At 34.7% G+C, this 15,475-nt stretch overlaps 1 protein-coding gene across 3 annotated transcripts in view; it reads left to right on the plus strand.

The window, feature by feature from the left end:
* Nucleotides 1-15,181, plus strand: part of SCaMC (Short Calcium-binding Mitochondrial Carrier) — a 52,869-nt gene extending 37,688 nt beyond the window's left edge. Inside the window, exons 1-4 of one of the 3 annotated variants that reach the window (XM_088232892.1) lie at nt 1,822-2,077; nt 12,177-12,335; nt 12,926-13,499; nt 14,852-15,181. In XM_088232892.1, coding sequence (XP_088089018.1) covers nt 1,979-2,077; nt 12,177-12,335; nt 12,926-13,499; nt 14,852-15,033 — 1,014 coding nt within the window. In that variant the 5' untranslated portion in view covers nt 1,822-1,978 and the 3' untranslated portion in view covers nt 15,034-15,181. Of the gene's footprint in view, nt 1-1,821; nt 2,078-7,753; nt 8,074-12,176; nt 12,336-12,925; nt 13,500-14,851 lie in introns of those variants that run through there. The other 2 variants (XM_088232893.1, XM_088232891.1) reach the window with 2 other exon arrangements.
* Nucleotides 15,182-15,475: the final 294 nt, after the last annotated feature.

The raw sequence follows: 15,475 nt of genomic DNA on the forward strand, positions 1-15,475 counted from the left end.
TTCTGCAAGGGAGAAGTGAGGGGAGCGCGGCACAGTATCAATACTCCCCCCTTCCCGCTCCTCGTTTTACCCCTGCAGAAGTAAACAATTATTTGCTTTTTTTGATACTTTTTTTTTTAAAATTTTATTTGTTCTAAAAAATTTTTTTGGTGTGCCAATATATCTTCTTGCTCATACTGATCATCGTGATTTCGGATGTGACAGGATTTAATGAACACCATGTATACCCGCTCCCTCTCTGAAAATCTCTCCTGTCCTCTATGCGACCAACTCCAGCGTGTCCTAAGTCACGGATATTCCTCGGTGTCGTGTTGACTTTCTTAATGTGAAATCGATAAACATTATGAAGTAATGGTGCAAGGACGCAGCCTTGTCAAACTCCGGTGGTGACCCCGACCCCACCTGTGACAGCATTGTTAATTCGCACAATCTTATAATAATGTATTCCTATAATGTAATCGAACTCGGCTATTACGAGGAAGACGGGACCGACTGAATTTGCTCGTTATACCAGGAAGAGGTTTTTTTATATTTTTTTATCCACATTGTCACTAGGTAAACAAATAAATGAGGGTACTACTTGCAAAGCCGGCAAAATCTAAAAAAAGTGAGATATTAATTGATTTTTACTAATTTAACTAACTTATTCAGAATATAATTTTTTACAATAATTATAACATTGTCAGTTAAAAATACAGCTTTATTTGTAAGAACTTGACTTTTAAATTATCGGGTTTGTTGCAAACATGGCAACCTCTACTTGAGTATTTCAAAGATGGAATGTATAAAATTAAATATATTATTTCACTACTGTTTCTAGACAAATCATGCTTATGTCATTACTGTTAACGTATAAAATATGTACTGATTATAATAAAAAAATGAAGTTTTAAAAAAAAGTTAAAGTTAAGAATTGTATCAGTTTTTTGTGATTTGCTCAAAATAAAGAAATATGGATTTTGCCGGGTTTGCAAATAGTACTCTCAAATAAGCGTATAGTTAATGCAAATAATTAAAAAGTAAAACTATTAAGGAAAATTATAATAATCTAGCAGCCCGACTGTTATATGCTAGGAAATGGGCCTCAATTATATTTGAAAATGAATATCTATGCGCACGTAAGACAGTACAATATTCGTATTGATAAAACACCCACTTTGTACTAAATAAAAGAACGATTGGTCCAGCCCTGTTAGATTAAGTTCAGCCCAGTGCGTCCTATTTTCGATCGCGCTGTCTTGGCTCGCTCTTCTTTCCTTCTCGTTTCTCGATCTATCCCGTCCAAAATGGCGTGTTCCTGGCTGTCCGAGTTAGCGAATGGAGCTACGAAATGCACTCGGAATTTTTCATAAAAATATTTATTCATTTGCGTCTATAGGTCAGAGTAATAATCGGCGATCCGCCGAATTGAAAACATACGCTTCTCTAACTTATTGTGTCAACTGGGTTGGTTACTTGCGCAAACGAAGCGTGACATCGCAAATTACTTGTATACTAGTCTAAACGAGAGTTGCATGACCTTATGGTATCGTAAATATTCATATTATAGGGCTTTCACATAACAGATCCTGACATCGCGTGATTTTCAAATGTCTTCGCGCCCATAAACCCTGTTTACGTACGATTTTATCACATTACAATGAACAGAGTAGAGTGCTTTTGCCATTGCCATATTACTACGTATGTATGCGTATCACGACAGCGCGACTAGCGAGGATTAGCAAGTATGGTTGCATTGGACGTAATCATCCGCTGACATTGGTCTGGGAATAGCTGCGGAATACGTACGATGTCTGATGGCAATATTCTGTCCTGGTCGTCATTCCTGTTGCGATCTCTCGCTCGGCAGTCCTTGTCGCCGATATAATTAGACACTTGTAATTTTGGCTTAGAATCTAGATCTTGCTCCCCGAAACGTATCGTTAAATCATTGTGCTATTCGGGCGTGAATTGTCTCGGTGATTTTGGTTAGTTTTAAATGCCAGTCACAATGAGTGATGCGATGGACGACTGGAGTACAATGCCTCTAAGCAAAATGAGGGAAAATGGTATCAAACATTGGGAGATATTACTTTACGTGAGCATTTATTTAATATATTTATTTTCGTACTCACTCGCACGATATTAATGTTGCTATCACTATATTCATACTTCAAACTAGGTAAAATGTACCATTGTATAGCTGGATAACGCTGACAATTGTTTTACGAAAAAAAATCTGCATTCAATAGTGATTGAAAATATTTACACCTTAATTTTATTTATTAAAAAAAAAAAAAACATTATACGTACGTTAGTTGAATACAGATACAGATTATAGTGACACAACCAGGAACGACCCATGCCTGTGAACCAGTGAATTTGTTAACGATTATAAATTAAGGTTTATTTATTCTAATTTCGCGATATCGGACTTACATAATATCGAAGAAGTACTTACCGCACATTTCAAACTAAAGAAATGGGTGACTTTAATTCTCTTTTTTACGTGAAATAATTGAAAATTTTCTATAAAAATAACGATTATTTAAGCCGATGAATAACGCTAATACGTGTTTTTTTCTTAGCCTTTTATTATTCTTACACCCTAGCTAAGATGTAAACATTGTAATATTTCCTACTATGTATTGTTTACAATTTACCTTTCATGTGAATCACTATCAATTTAAGTCATGACGAAAATTCTCGTGATTCAGGTTTTCTAGATAAAACTGGTAAAATCAAACATTTTATTAGGACCTGTGAATATTTGTGTACATACATACATACTAAAATTCATTAGGAAATGTATTTCGCCTTCAGACATTCAACAATAACGTGTAATTGAATAATTAATTTATATCTCTAACGAATTTTCTTGAGAATTTTGAGGAATTCACTCCATTAGATTTCATTCACACATAATTGCATGTTGATAGCTTATCTACTATCTTCGGGGTTTCTCGGAGGAATTTGTTCGTGGGAATAAAATACCAATTTGATTTTAATGATTATGAACATTTGTATAATTAATGGAAAAATTCATCTAAAAACATTTCCAAGTACTATAACACCCCCAAGCATATTTTTTTCTCAGATATAGGTTTAAAATTGTATGGGGAAGCACGTACGAAAGTAAATAGCATATTAATTCATTTTAATCCCGGTGGTTCCTTTGTCAATTTTCGATTTTTAATATTTCTTTAATTAGTCAATTATATTTACAAGTATCATTGTACCTTTATATCTTTAATACTAATCCATAAGCTCTTTCTTAAGCCTGTCGATTGATTTGAAAATACAAAATATAGAAAATTACATAAATAGAAAGTGCCAATATGTTTCTTTTTTGGGTGATACCGTGTGTGTTGGATTTGTTCCGACGTTTCGGCTACTTTCGGATTTATTGTAGGAGCCATCTTCAGGGTAAACTGAGTTTTTTTAAAGAAAAAAGTATGTGTTAAGTACTAGTAATTTGTACCGTGTCGCAGTCGGCAGTAGGCACATTTCTATTCGTTTTATAGTATGCAGTGCTGGGAATCATGTTTAATTTAAGCCCCCCGTCGTTTTTGTTTATGTTATTTGGTGTGCTGTGTATTTCAATTGACTCTTTTTTTATTTTTGCACTGTAATTACTGGGTTTATGCAAAATTTTCAGTTCAATGGCGAAAAAATGTCCGGTGTCCATAAAGTGTTCCGCTATTTCAGATTTATTATGATGCCCAAGTTTACACGCTCTTTTGTGTTCGTCAATTATTTTCTTTGCTGTGCGCCCTATTTATCCTATGTACACTTTATCACGGTTTACCCTGAAGATGGCTCCTGCAATGGTAGCCGAAACGTCGGAACAAATCCAACACACACAGTATCACCTAAAAAAGAAACATGAAAACCTCCGCACCTTGGTAGAGTTACAAAACTGAACCTTCGAAATAATGTGGAAGTTCAATGTTTTTTAAAAATATATACGAGTATATCGTATTATCAGCGCTATATTTTTATTTAAAGTTTTGTATTTTTGAAATAACTCCGCGTGTAACGTCAGAGGTTCTTCTATTTCAGTTCTTCCGATCGGTTAATTTACGATAATCAAACCGGATATCCTTCACAGCTCCTATATCATCGGTTGGTTAATATGAACCAGTGACGTTCAAAGTAGTGCGTTTTTTAAAAATTATTATTTAAGTGCATTTCCAAGAAACTTTGCTCTAATTTTTACCGCGCACAGAAAAACATTTTTTGTATCCAATTTCCTGCAGGGCCAATTTCCTCGTCGCCCATACGGACAAAAACCATTCTGTGATTATCAACCACAAAGAAATCTACAGTTTACAGCAATACAACCCGTAGGTACTTAGGTCGAAAATTGCAAGCGTAAACCGAAACCGTCCGTTACAAGTTTGTTGTCAAACTAAAAATCAAACCAAAAAAAATTGAACGCTTTTGTTCTATGGAATGGGCTTCTCTTTCAGCAGGAGCGAAATTTTACTCTTAAATATTAAGCCCCCATTTATTTTTATATATTTTACCTAAGGATCTTATGAATGTATCTACATAATATACAAGTCTATAATAGGGCCAATTTAATAGGTCACATTTGACATTTGTCGGTTTTAGCTTCATAGTGGGGTGACCTGCTTAAAAACATCGATTAAAGTGAATGAATCGATTTGGACTTCAAACATAATATATGTGAATTGAATTCAGTGACTATGAAAAAGTACTTACAGGTACTGTAATTTTATTTAAAAAATCATAAGTCGAATCCCTGTCCCATTATTATTTTCTATCTTAAATTTAAGGTACAAAATAAGATAAGTACATAATTTAACAAAATTATTAACATTCGATTTTTCTGGGTAACATCCCTAGTGTTTAAAAAGAATAAGGGTTCACTGATGCAACATTGTAATGACGTTTAGAACTGAAAAAGTTTATGTTTAGAATGGTTTATTAGTGAAAGTGAATCGTAAAATTACATTCTTTTGTCATTATTACGATAAATATGTAATTGTCGTTGAAATAAGTTAAGCAAATGTGCAGTTCTAAATTCGAAAAAATAAATAATATTTTATTACCGCTCTTAACAAGGTTATGTTGATGAATTTTGATGCAAGTGTCAAATGTGACCTATTAAATTGGCCCTAATGTAGTATAATACTTATTTCGCAGAAAAACTATTGTCTATGTGAGTTTTCAAACTTTTTTACATTGTATTTATTTTTCATAAAATAATGTTTTCTTACTACAATTATTCATCATCAACATCATATCTATTCGCACCTCACGGTGCATAAGGCACTGCATTGAAACACCAAATGCAGAATATCTCGATCATCTGTTACGTGAAGGTAAGATGATCAGTCATACGCTTACCAGTCCAAGGACAATTTAATATTTCAGTGTTAAAAAACCTTCAAAACAACTATTTAGTATTATTTTTCTCGAATCGCAGCAACAATAATTACTCCCGTTGTTATTGGACGAAAATCATCGGCACTTCAATTTCAGCTTATCTTTTGTTTCGTGGAAGGTACGGTGATCACTCTCATGCTTCAGATGTCACTCCAGGATCAAGGAAAAAATCCAGAGTGAGATTATGGTCCCGTAGCTAATCTCTCGGACTAACGAATCGGAGGTCCGAGGTTCAAACCCCACTCTACCGCAACTTGATTCCTATTTTCTAATAAAAGTTATTTGAACACAACTCTTTGAAAATGACCCCCAAAATTGAAATATTTGGGTAAATCATAAGAACTTTAAAACCAATAGTTCACGCCCACTCCGCTATGGATCGAACCCAGGGCCTCAAGAATGGTAGGCGAACGCGCCAGCCACTACACTACGAGGTGGACTTATCTCCACTCGATTATTTTTTTTCAAAAACAGCGGCATCCGTGGTGTAATGGCTAAGACGCTTGACTCACACTCACACTTGGTAGGTTCCGGGTTCAAATCACTAGCTACGATCTTAAAGAAACAGGATGGCATCACATTTCATGTGTAATTAACCATCGAATGTTTAAGTAGCAAATGCATTAATTAAAAATTGAATTATTTTTTCATCTGTCAGATTGCCGAAGAAACAAAATGGAAATTTCGTTAGTGTTGCCAGGGTAGTAATTTTTTTTACCCTACTTTGCTCATCTAATTAACGAACTAATGAAAATTAGGCCTCGGATTAAACAACGCCGTGGGGGACATTTGAACGACATTATCTTTAAAACATCAAATATTATTTAACATGATTTTAAAATATTAGTTTTATTTCAAATAAAATTTGTTTTATATTTTAAATTCAAATTTCATTAATTCAATTACTCCTATTAAATGACCCTTTACTGATCTACTCTGTTGTGCTAATCAATGTTTCCGCGTGCACAATAAAATTTTAGAGAAATTAACAGATTGCTTTTTTTTACCTTACATTTGTGTTATGATTTTTTTCCAATCAATCACATTACCCGGCAACTTCACAAATGCGCGCGGCGAAAGTGAGGCATAGTGGGGGAATTATTGGACACAGTCCGATGTATTCAAATATGATTCTACGCTCCTTCTGGACTTTCTTAATTCTATGCTTGTATGCTTAAGTTACGGGATCAAATGTTTATTTTTTTCAATGTTTGCCATTATTATTTTTTTTGTTTATATTCACAACACTTTAGCCGTACGGGAAATTGGATACAAAAAATGTTTTCTTCCGCGCGGTATAAACAGAGCATTCAATTGTCCTGCAAAATGTATGATAAAAAATAATGAAAAATATTTTGATAAAAACGAACTACTTTGAACGATGTCACTAGTTCATATGAATGAACCAATGCTAAGAGACTCGTGGAAGATTTCCGGCTTAATTACCGTCAACGGACCAATCGGCAGAACTAACCGATAAGAAGCGGAAGAGAACTTGAGATGTCAAACGCGTATTTATTTCAGAAAAACAAAACTTTAAAAAATCGCGATTATAATGTACAAAAAAAAAAGTTTTTTGGCTCAGTTTAATAGTCTTTTAACAAATAAAAAAATATTAAAAAAAAAAAAACACTCATTACTCAAACCAGATTTTCAGATTATTTTGTAAAGGATTCCTACGCCTTTGTCAATTATGAAAGAAAATTCGAATTGGATTGTGGTCCTGTGGCTAGTATCATGGACTCACTTATCAAAGGTCCGAGGTTCGCACCCCGCTCTACCACAACTTACTTATACCGTATACCCAAATACCTATGTGGAAACATTTCCTTATTTTAACTTACTATTGTTGTTTTTTTGTCTTTCTTATGTTTTTCTTAATTTTAACTTAGTTTATATACTTTTGTTACACTGCTGCACTTAATGGTATTGCTAATAAATATAATAGCCCATCGGGCGTGCAAATAAATAAATCGTGAGACCCCAAATGTTTCTCTTTAAAAAAATTAAACTCTAATCTCTGCTACACGAAGTGTGGACACCGTAAAATACCGCGTGTGTTGTGGATTTTCAAATATTTCTGATGCTTTTTCTCCTTCATTACATCATGGCATACCGCCACTCATGCGAACATCGCGGGGGCAATGGGGCACGCTCAGTGACGTATATCTCCAGACTGTCGCTTGTCGGTATTTTTTAAATTAAATTATTTGTTGAAATTAACTTTAATTGTGTGGACCTCCGTCACTCCCCCCCCCCCCCCCATTTTCCTCTGCCGAGCCGTTATCAGCTATCACCGGTCTGGTCTGGTGGTCGAGTGTCTGTATTATCAGCCGCTGTCGGTTCAACTTGTCTTGTCAGTTAAGTGACGAGCTTCACCGCGGAAGGTTGCGCGTCGTGCCCACCACCCACCTTGTGCCTAAATCGCTAACAAATCCGTGCGTTTTCGCTTGGAATATTCCGGCGGCTTCAAATAAACGCCTGTTGTAATGTCATCACAAAACTAATATACTTTTCGTGGACATTTTGTGGTTGAATATTATTAAGTGTAAAGTTCTAGTTTTCTAAGGGCGATTTTTTTCGTCTAAAATGTCATTTGAATTGGAAGAATGGCCCAGCGCCGCATCAGGAGATGTTCTGGGTGAAATAGTCGTCATTGTTCGCGGAGTTTTATCAACGGTAATAATATATTTTTTAAATATTTTCCATATTTACAAGTCCGTGCGTGATTTAACGATGAAATAATTTTAAATTAAAAATCTGTAACTGTTATAGTATATATAAATATAAAACTGTGTATTAGAACCGGGATGTGGTCTCGTGGTTGTATTGTGGACTGACGGACCTAAGGTCAGAGGTTTCGAATCCCACTCTACCATAACTTTATTTTTCCAGCTCAAGTTATTTACGACCATTAGGAAATGATCTGAAAATTGAAATATTTAAGTATATAATAAGAACTCGAGTATTTCTTTTTAAAAAAGTATGTAACTGTATATATATATAAAACTGTTATATTAAATCATTGTACTCGTTACATAATGAGGAAGTTTAGGTTTATTTTTAAAAAAATGTATCGTTTTATCATATCTACAATTTTTTTTTCAAGCTTTTTCTTTTAATTACTCCGCGCGTGACGTCGCCATTTCTCTTCGGTGAGTTGTCCTGATTGGTGGGCTGGCTTTCCGGAAACCAGAAATTTTTCACAATGCTCTTATCGTTGATTGAATTAGAAGAACTTGTGACGCCATTTAAAGTAGTTCATTTTTTCCCCATACATTTCAAAGAAATTTCGCCGTACAATTAAATCCTCTAATTTTTACCGCGTTTTAGAAAACATTTTTTATATCTATTTTCCCGTAGCAATGAATTTCCACGTTGTATTTCCACGAATAAACAACTCATTCTGACACATCATCGTTGCTCGGAACTAGATACGGGTATGGGTACCTACCTAGCAATAAATAATAATTGAATCGAGAAATACCAAAACATTAAAAGTAAAAATTTAATAGTTCGAATGTGTTGAAATTTAAAAAAAAAAATCTTTTATGTTTGTTATACATAATGTAAATGTTATTGAATACATTTTTTTTGATTCTTTTAAAAAAAAAATTGTCTTTTTTATGTGTAATGTAATATCACACCGCAGACGTACACTGTGGTATGCCTTAATCAACCATTTTTCAGAAGAGCAATAACAAACTTTAAAAATGTATTAATGCTCGTAATTTAATGTACATTGTGACATTAAACGCCCAGTATTTTTTGTGGCATTTGCTCATTTGACTGTTAACGTATGAGAAGAACACTGTAGCATCATGATAACTGCAGTGTTCTGTATATTTTACTCGATTGATTTCTAAGGATACTAAAGTTTGTGGTATGTCTCTCTCGAAAAAATCGTATGGATACGTGAGCGCCATCCTAAGATTAAACTGCATTCAACAAAACTTAAAACAGCCAAATTTTGACTTACGACAATATACTTGTGGGGTGCGTTATATACTTGCTATTATTTTTAAGAAATGTAAAATAATGACACTGGGTGTTTTAATATTCCTCAATCGAATTGACATTGTGACGAAGCGTGCCGCTCCGCAAATCCGATTAGCAACAAGCCGGTTTTATTCAAATATTCTTAAACGTCAGTAATAATGACGTCATGTCCACATGGCTTTCGGTAAAAGTCCGATGCCTCCTGTGAAGGACGTCAGGCTCTAGTTTGTATGAACACTACTTCTATTCAACAGCTTACTAAATTTGGCCGTTTTCACACCACACCAAAAATAAGATAGGGTGGATTGTCTTTTATTGTAAAATAATTAATTTTGAAAATTATTTTATTTATCAACAATACATCTACCTGTTGATTTTTGTAAAGTTAAAAAGCTGAAACATTTATTGTTGCGGGTGAGATTCATCTGACTGAATTATTTCACCTACTTGTCGACGCCTGAAAATATTTTTTATTTTTATGGACCAGTTGGTTTAATCAACAATGTTTTAAGTTTGTCCAAATGTTTGTAGACATGCTAGATTTCAACATTTGTTTCAACAGAGAGGGAAAACATTTTTCAGAAGGGTATGTGGATGTCTAGGTATTTACAGGGCTAATGACCCGTCGTTGGCTGGTTTAAATGACATTCACCATTCTGCGTATCTTTAAACATTCACATTTCCTTATCTCTTCCACCTGTTGACTTTTATGAAGTAAAAGAGCTGAAACCTTTATTGATGTGGGTGAGATTCACCTAACTGAATTATTTCACCTACTAGTTTTATATTTTTTCTTATACCAGTTAATTTGATCATCAATGTTTTGAGTATGTCCAAATGTTTGTAGACATACTGGATTTCCTTTCCGGGGATTTATTAAGGTCTAAACTTGTTGCAACAGAGAGGGAAAAAACTTTTGAGAAGAGATCACTCGATTACACATTATCACTTGTCCTTAAAGTTTGGTAGGACGAGTTGAGCAGACCATAGAAATTGGGCAGATTAATTTGGCCAGATCTAGAGTTAGAGCTGCTACGTATTATATTGCTGCTGGATATTGTCTTTATCCATCATTTCCCTATCCGCACCTAGCGGTGCATAGGGCACTCTATTGCCATTGCAATTGTAATTGCAAAGTATTTAGATATTTTTTTTACGTAAAGTGATTAGTATTGCGCTTGCGTGTAGACCCACCTATAAAACCAGTGTTTCATATTCACCCTGCCAGTAATCAAACCCAGGACCTCAAGGAATGGTAGGCAAACAAGCCAACCAGTACACGGAGTTGACTTCCCTCGGTTTCCCATTTCAGGATTTTTTGCCTGAGAGTAGCCATGGCGTCAAAAATGCTCGTCCAGGGTTCTGGTTCTTTTTGACACTCATAACCGTATTCTTTATCTGCCCGAACACCGAGAAAAAGTTCGATTCCTCGCAGGGGTTTTCCGTCCGCCCATCTAAATTTGATGTAAGTGGCGCTCTGCTCGGTGCATGTATTTTTGGCATTATTCATTTTTAGAAGGATCGGAGCAGACACGTGGCAATGCTCAGCATTATCATTTTTGTTGCAGTATTATTGAGAATGTATTTAATGAATGTCATTTTTTTTAATTTTTGCATATATGTATTGCATTGAAATATTGGAGAATTTACCTATTATATACATACATATATATATCGCGAAGTAATTAATTGTTTAAATTTATTTCAACAGAGAGGGAAAACATTTTTGAGAAGGGAATATGGAAGTCTAGGCATTTATAGGGCTTATGATCTGTCATTGGCTGGTTAAGGTGGCCACTTTACACACCGTGTAACATTCACCATTCTGCCCATGTTTGAACATCCACATTTCCTCAACTCTTCCATCTGTTGGCTTTTGTGAAGTAAAAGAGCTGAAACCTTTATCACGTGGGTGAGATTCATCCGGCTGAACCAAATCACCTACTAGGCAACGCTTGAAAACAATTTTCCAATTTTTATACTTCTTCTTTAACCATGAAGTTAATTTAACAATGCCACTGACAGGTCATGAGCCCTGTAAATGCCTAGACTTCCATATTCCTTTTTCAAAAATATTTTCCCTCTGTTGAAATAAATTTAAATTAAATTGGGTTGTGGTCCTGTGGCTAGTGTCTCGGACTCACAGACCGAAGGTCCGTGGTTCGAATCCCACTCCTGATTATTCTGATTTTTGACATGTCCATCTTCAAGTATTTGTTGGATTTGGTCATGCCATATCTTTCTCGGCCTTCCTCTATTTCTGCATCCCTCAACATTCGCATTGTAAATATTCTTAGCCGTTCTTTTGCTGTCCATTCACTCTACATGTCCAAACCAGCGCAGAGCTCCTTTTTTGATTTTGTCAATAATGCTTGTCTCAGCCCTTCATTATGTAGGGATCTCAACATTTGTGCATCTATCGTACATAATTTTACCACACATTCGCCTGAGAGATCGCATTTCGACAGCATTCAGCCTACTTTCATCCCTGTTTTTCCAAGTCCATACTTCGCTCCCATACATCAGGGTCGGGACCAGGACTGCGTTGTGAACTGCTAATTTTTTTCTCTTGCGACAAACATTTATTTATTCATAAATTAAACACACAAAAAAGCAAAAACATTGTGTACATTTGAAAATGCATCAATGAATGTCACCATGAAGCCCTTAATTGGAAACTCCCCTGTATATTTCATTCATTTGTTTTATAAGTACATTCCGGACCGTATTTGTTTAAAATGTTTTTGGTAAATTTTAAATGTATTTATTTTTATTTCTTTTAGTATCTCGATATTGGAGAAGACATGAATGTGCCGGATGATTTCACCCAGAGTGAGATGCAGACGGGGAAATGGTGGCGACATCTCCTGGCTGGTGGTTGCGCTGGAGCTGTTTCCAGAACTTGCACTGCTCCGCTGGACAGACTCAAGGTCTTCCTTCAGGTAAACCAAGACAATCTACCATTGCATTCCTGCCAGTGACAAAAAATACTCTTAGAAAAATATCTTAACACAGACAGACTAGTTTTTGAGAAAATTGTCTCAAAAGTTTTGTGTATTCTCGATATTCTGAATCTGCTTCTGCTACTTTCGGTACTGGGTTTATTTTTGTTTTATTGTGTTACTTGTATTTTACTTCAATTAAAATCAAATCGTTCATTAAAATCTCTTAGATTTTCTTAATTTGTTCCTAATGTTTTCACATATGAAACTCCCATCTGCATTCTATCAGAAATTTTACAATGCGCATTATCGTCCTTAACATTCACAATTTTTTTTTTTATTGTGTATTAATTTTGACTTTATTATGGGAACTTCTTTTATATGTAGGTAAGGGCAAGTATTTTTACTTGTGAGTTTGTATAAAATACAACTATATGTCTAGTGAAAAAGTGAAACATTTATCATATACATTTTGATGTTGGTAGTTCTGAAAAATGTTTCTGTTGATCTGTCTTTATAAAATCAAGGATTATTTTATAAAGGTTTGAGCTTATTATTTAGGTGTCTTATAATAATTTTGTCAATTGCAGGTTAATCCGACAAAGGAGAAGATGACCAGCTGTCTAACTAACATGTTGAAAGAAGGCGGTCTGAAAGGACTATGGAGGGGAAATGGAATAAATGTTATAAAAATCGCCCCTGAATCTGCGTTGAAATTTGCAGCTTACGAGCAATGCAAACGGTTGATCCTTGGTGACAGAAAGGATACTCCGTTGAAGATTCACGAGCGGTTTGTGGCCGGTGCTATGGCCGGTGCCATTAGTCAGACCGTTATCTACCCCTTAGAAGTGTTGAAAACCCGTTTGGCTCTGAGGAAAACAGGTCAATATACTGGCATTGCTGATGCAGCTAAAAAGATTTTCCATCGAGAAGGGATGCGTAGCTTCTACAGGGGATACATTCCCAATATACTCGGAATTATCCCTTATGCTGGAATTGACCTGGCTGTGTACGAAACCCTGAAAAAAAAGTATCTGCAAAACCACCCTTCAAATGAACAGCCTAGCATTCTGCTTTTGTTGGCTTGTGGAAGTGCCTCTTCTACATTGGGTCAAATTTGCTCATATCCCCTAGGACTAGTACGAACTCGTCTTCAAGCTCAAGGTAAATCTCGTACTCATATATTTTGTTATTTGTTTTTAGTGTCCCGTTCATGTAATTTGAATCTAGCTTGTATTGTATTTTGTTTCTTGCGTTTGGCCTGAAAACATTTAAAAAAAATTAATCTACAAAAAATTATACTCAAATCAGTTTTTAAACTCTTGGGTTCATTTCGAAATTGTTGATTATAATGTAAGATGATAAATGTTATTTTCTTTTAAAATTGCGTTAATGTTATTACATGTCTTGATGATATAAAACGCTATAACGATTTGAATGATATTTTATGATATTTTGTCACTTTAATTTAATTTTCCCGTTCAAAGGTGGAAAACATTATTCTAATCTCCTATATTTTAAAATGTAATTAAGTATACAGTCAAACCTGATTATAACACTCACGGTAATAGCGAGATCTCGGATGTAACGAGGAAACATTCGTTGACAGTTCAGTTAATGGTTTTCCCCATACATTTATTCCTTACCTTTATAACGAGCTACTTCTCAGACAGGATAAAAATATTGGCAACAATTGAGCAAAAACTCTTCAATCTTTAGAAATGTAATTTTTTAATAAAAACTACCAATTCAACTGGTAGACATAAAAAGTCGGTAACTGGTTATATACAAATATACAATAACATTTAGTAAAATGTTTGGTCACAAAGTTAATGCTTTAAATATTAATAATAAGAACCTAAATAATAAAATCCAAAGGAGCGCCTAATTTAGAACCAATGACCATATTGTTTTGGGGATTTTCACAATGTTTTTTTTTTTTCAATGTCCTATGGTCAATGCATAATAAAAATTACGAGTGGGTGATGTCAGATTAGTTAAAAACTAACCCTTGAATTAAAAACATGTCTACCAACATAAGGAAGTGTCTCTTAATTCGTGTCAAAGTGGCAATTATTAGTGAAATAGAATGTGACGCGCAAAATGTTAAAGTGTGTAAAAAGTTTACTCTATCCTTATCCACAGTGTTAACATTGTGGAAAAATAAGAATGTTTATTTATTGGAATTTGAAAAGAACATTCGGACACAAAAAAAATTGAAAAGTGGTATGTATTGTAACCATTACAGCAACAAAAATTTGGAAATTTTCCTCAACAGTTTTGTTTTAAAATTATTTGTATATTTATTTGTTTACTTAGTGACGATATGTAATGGCGATTGTATTTGAAAAAACCTTTCTCTGGTATAATGAGCAATGCTTATAACAAGCAAATTCAGTCTGTCCCATCTCATCGGAATAACCTTAATAAGTTCGACCGCGTAACATATGTGCCCTTCCTGTAAAAAATCACTAGTTTCAAATGGCACCATTTTATTTGTAGGTTTATTTTTTCAGAAAAAAGTTCTGGTGAAGAGACGACTATGCGCGGAGTCTTCAAGGAAGTGATACGTAGAGAGGGCGTCGCTGGCCTTTACCGTGGAATAACTCCCAACTTCATCAAAGTCCTGCCGGCTGTCTCCATTAGCTACATTGTGTATGAATATGCTAGCCAAAAGCTTGGAGTAAACATGTCTTGATGCGCGCGCTCTCTAGAACTTTTTTTTAAATTCATTCACCACTTAGTCAATAAACTTGTTTAAATATTTAAGTGTTACTCTAGAACAATTGGCCCGCCAGCCGACATTGTGTTGCCTTACGCGTTTGCGAGCGAGTTCATTGCGATTGTGAAGGTGGTGGTTTGTTTGTGCATTGGTAGGGCAGCACTCAGTTCTTGTGATATTCAGCTACAGCCAAACGTACTGAAGCTATGCCCATGTGATAATACTGTATTCATTGTATTATTTATATTGTGAAATTATCTGCGATCTGTTCTTTTTTGTTCACTTATAGTAAAAAACTTTTTCTTTTTTCTTTTGATTGAATCACCTATGTTGTTTGCGTGGTTCTTTCTATAAAATCTTAAAAATACAATCTTATAAGGTATTTAGAGTTAGTAAAAAGCTTTAAGATTAATACATT

Source organism: Micrasema longulum, unplaced genomic scaffold (assembly GCF_059751315.1).
Source record: "Micrasema longulum isolate JH-2025_06_02 unplaced genomic scaffold, ASM5975131v1 h1tg001033l, whole genome shotgun sequence".
Taxonomy (NCBI): Eukaryota; Metazoa; Arthropoda; class Insecta; order Trichoptera; family Brachycentridae; genus Micrasema; species Micrasema longulum.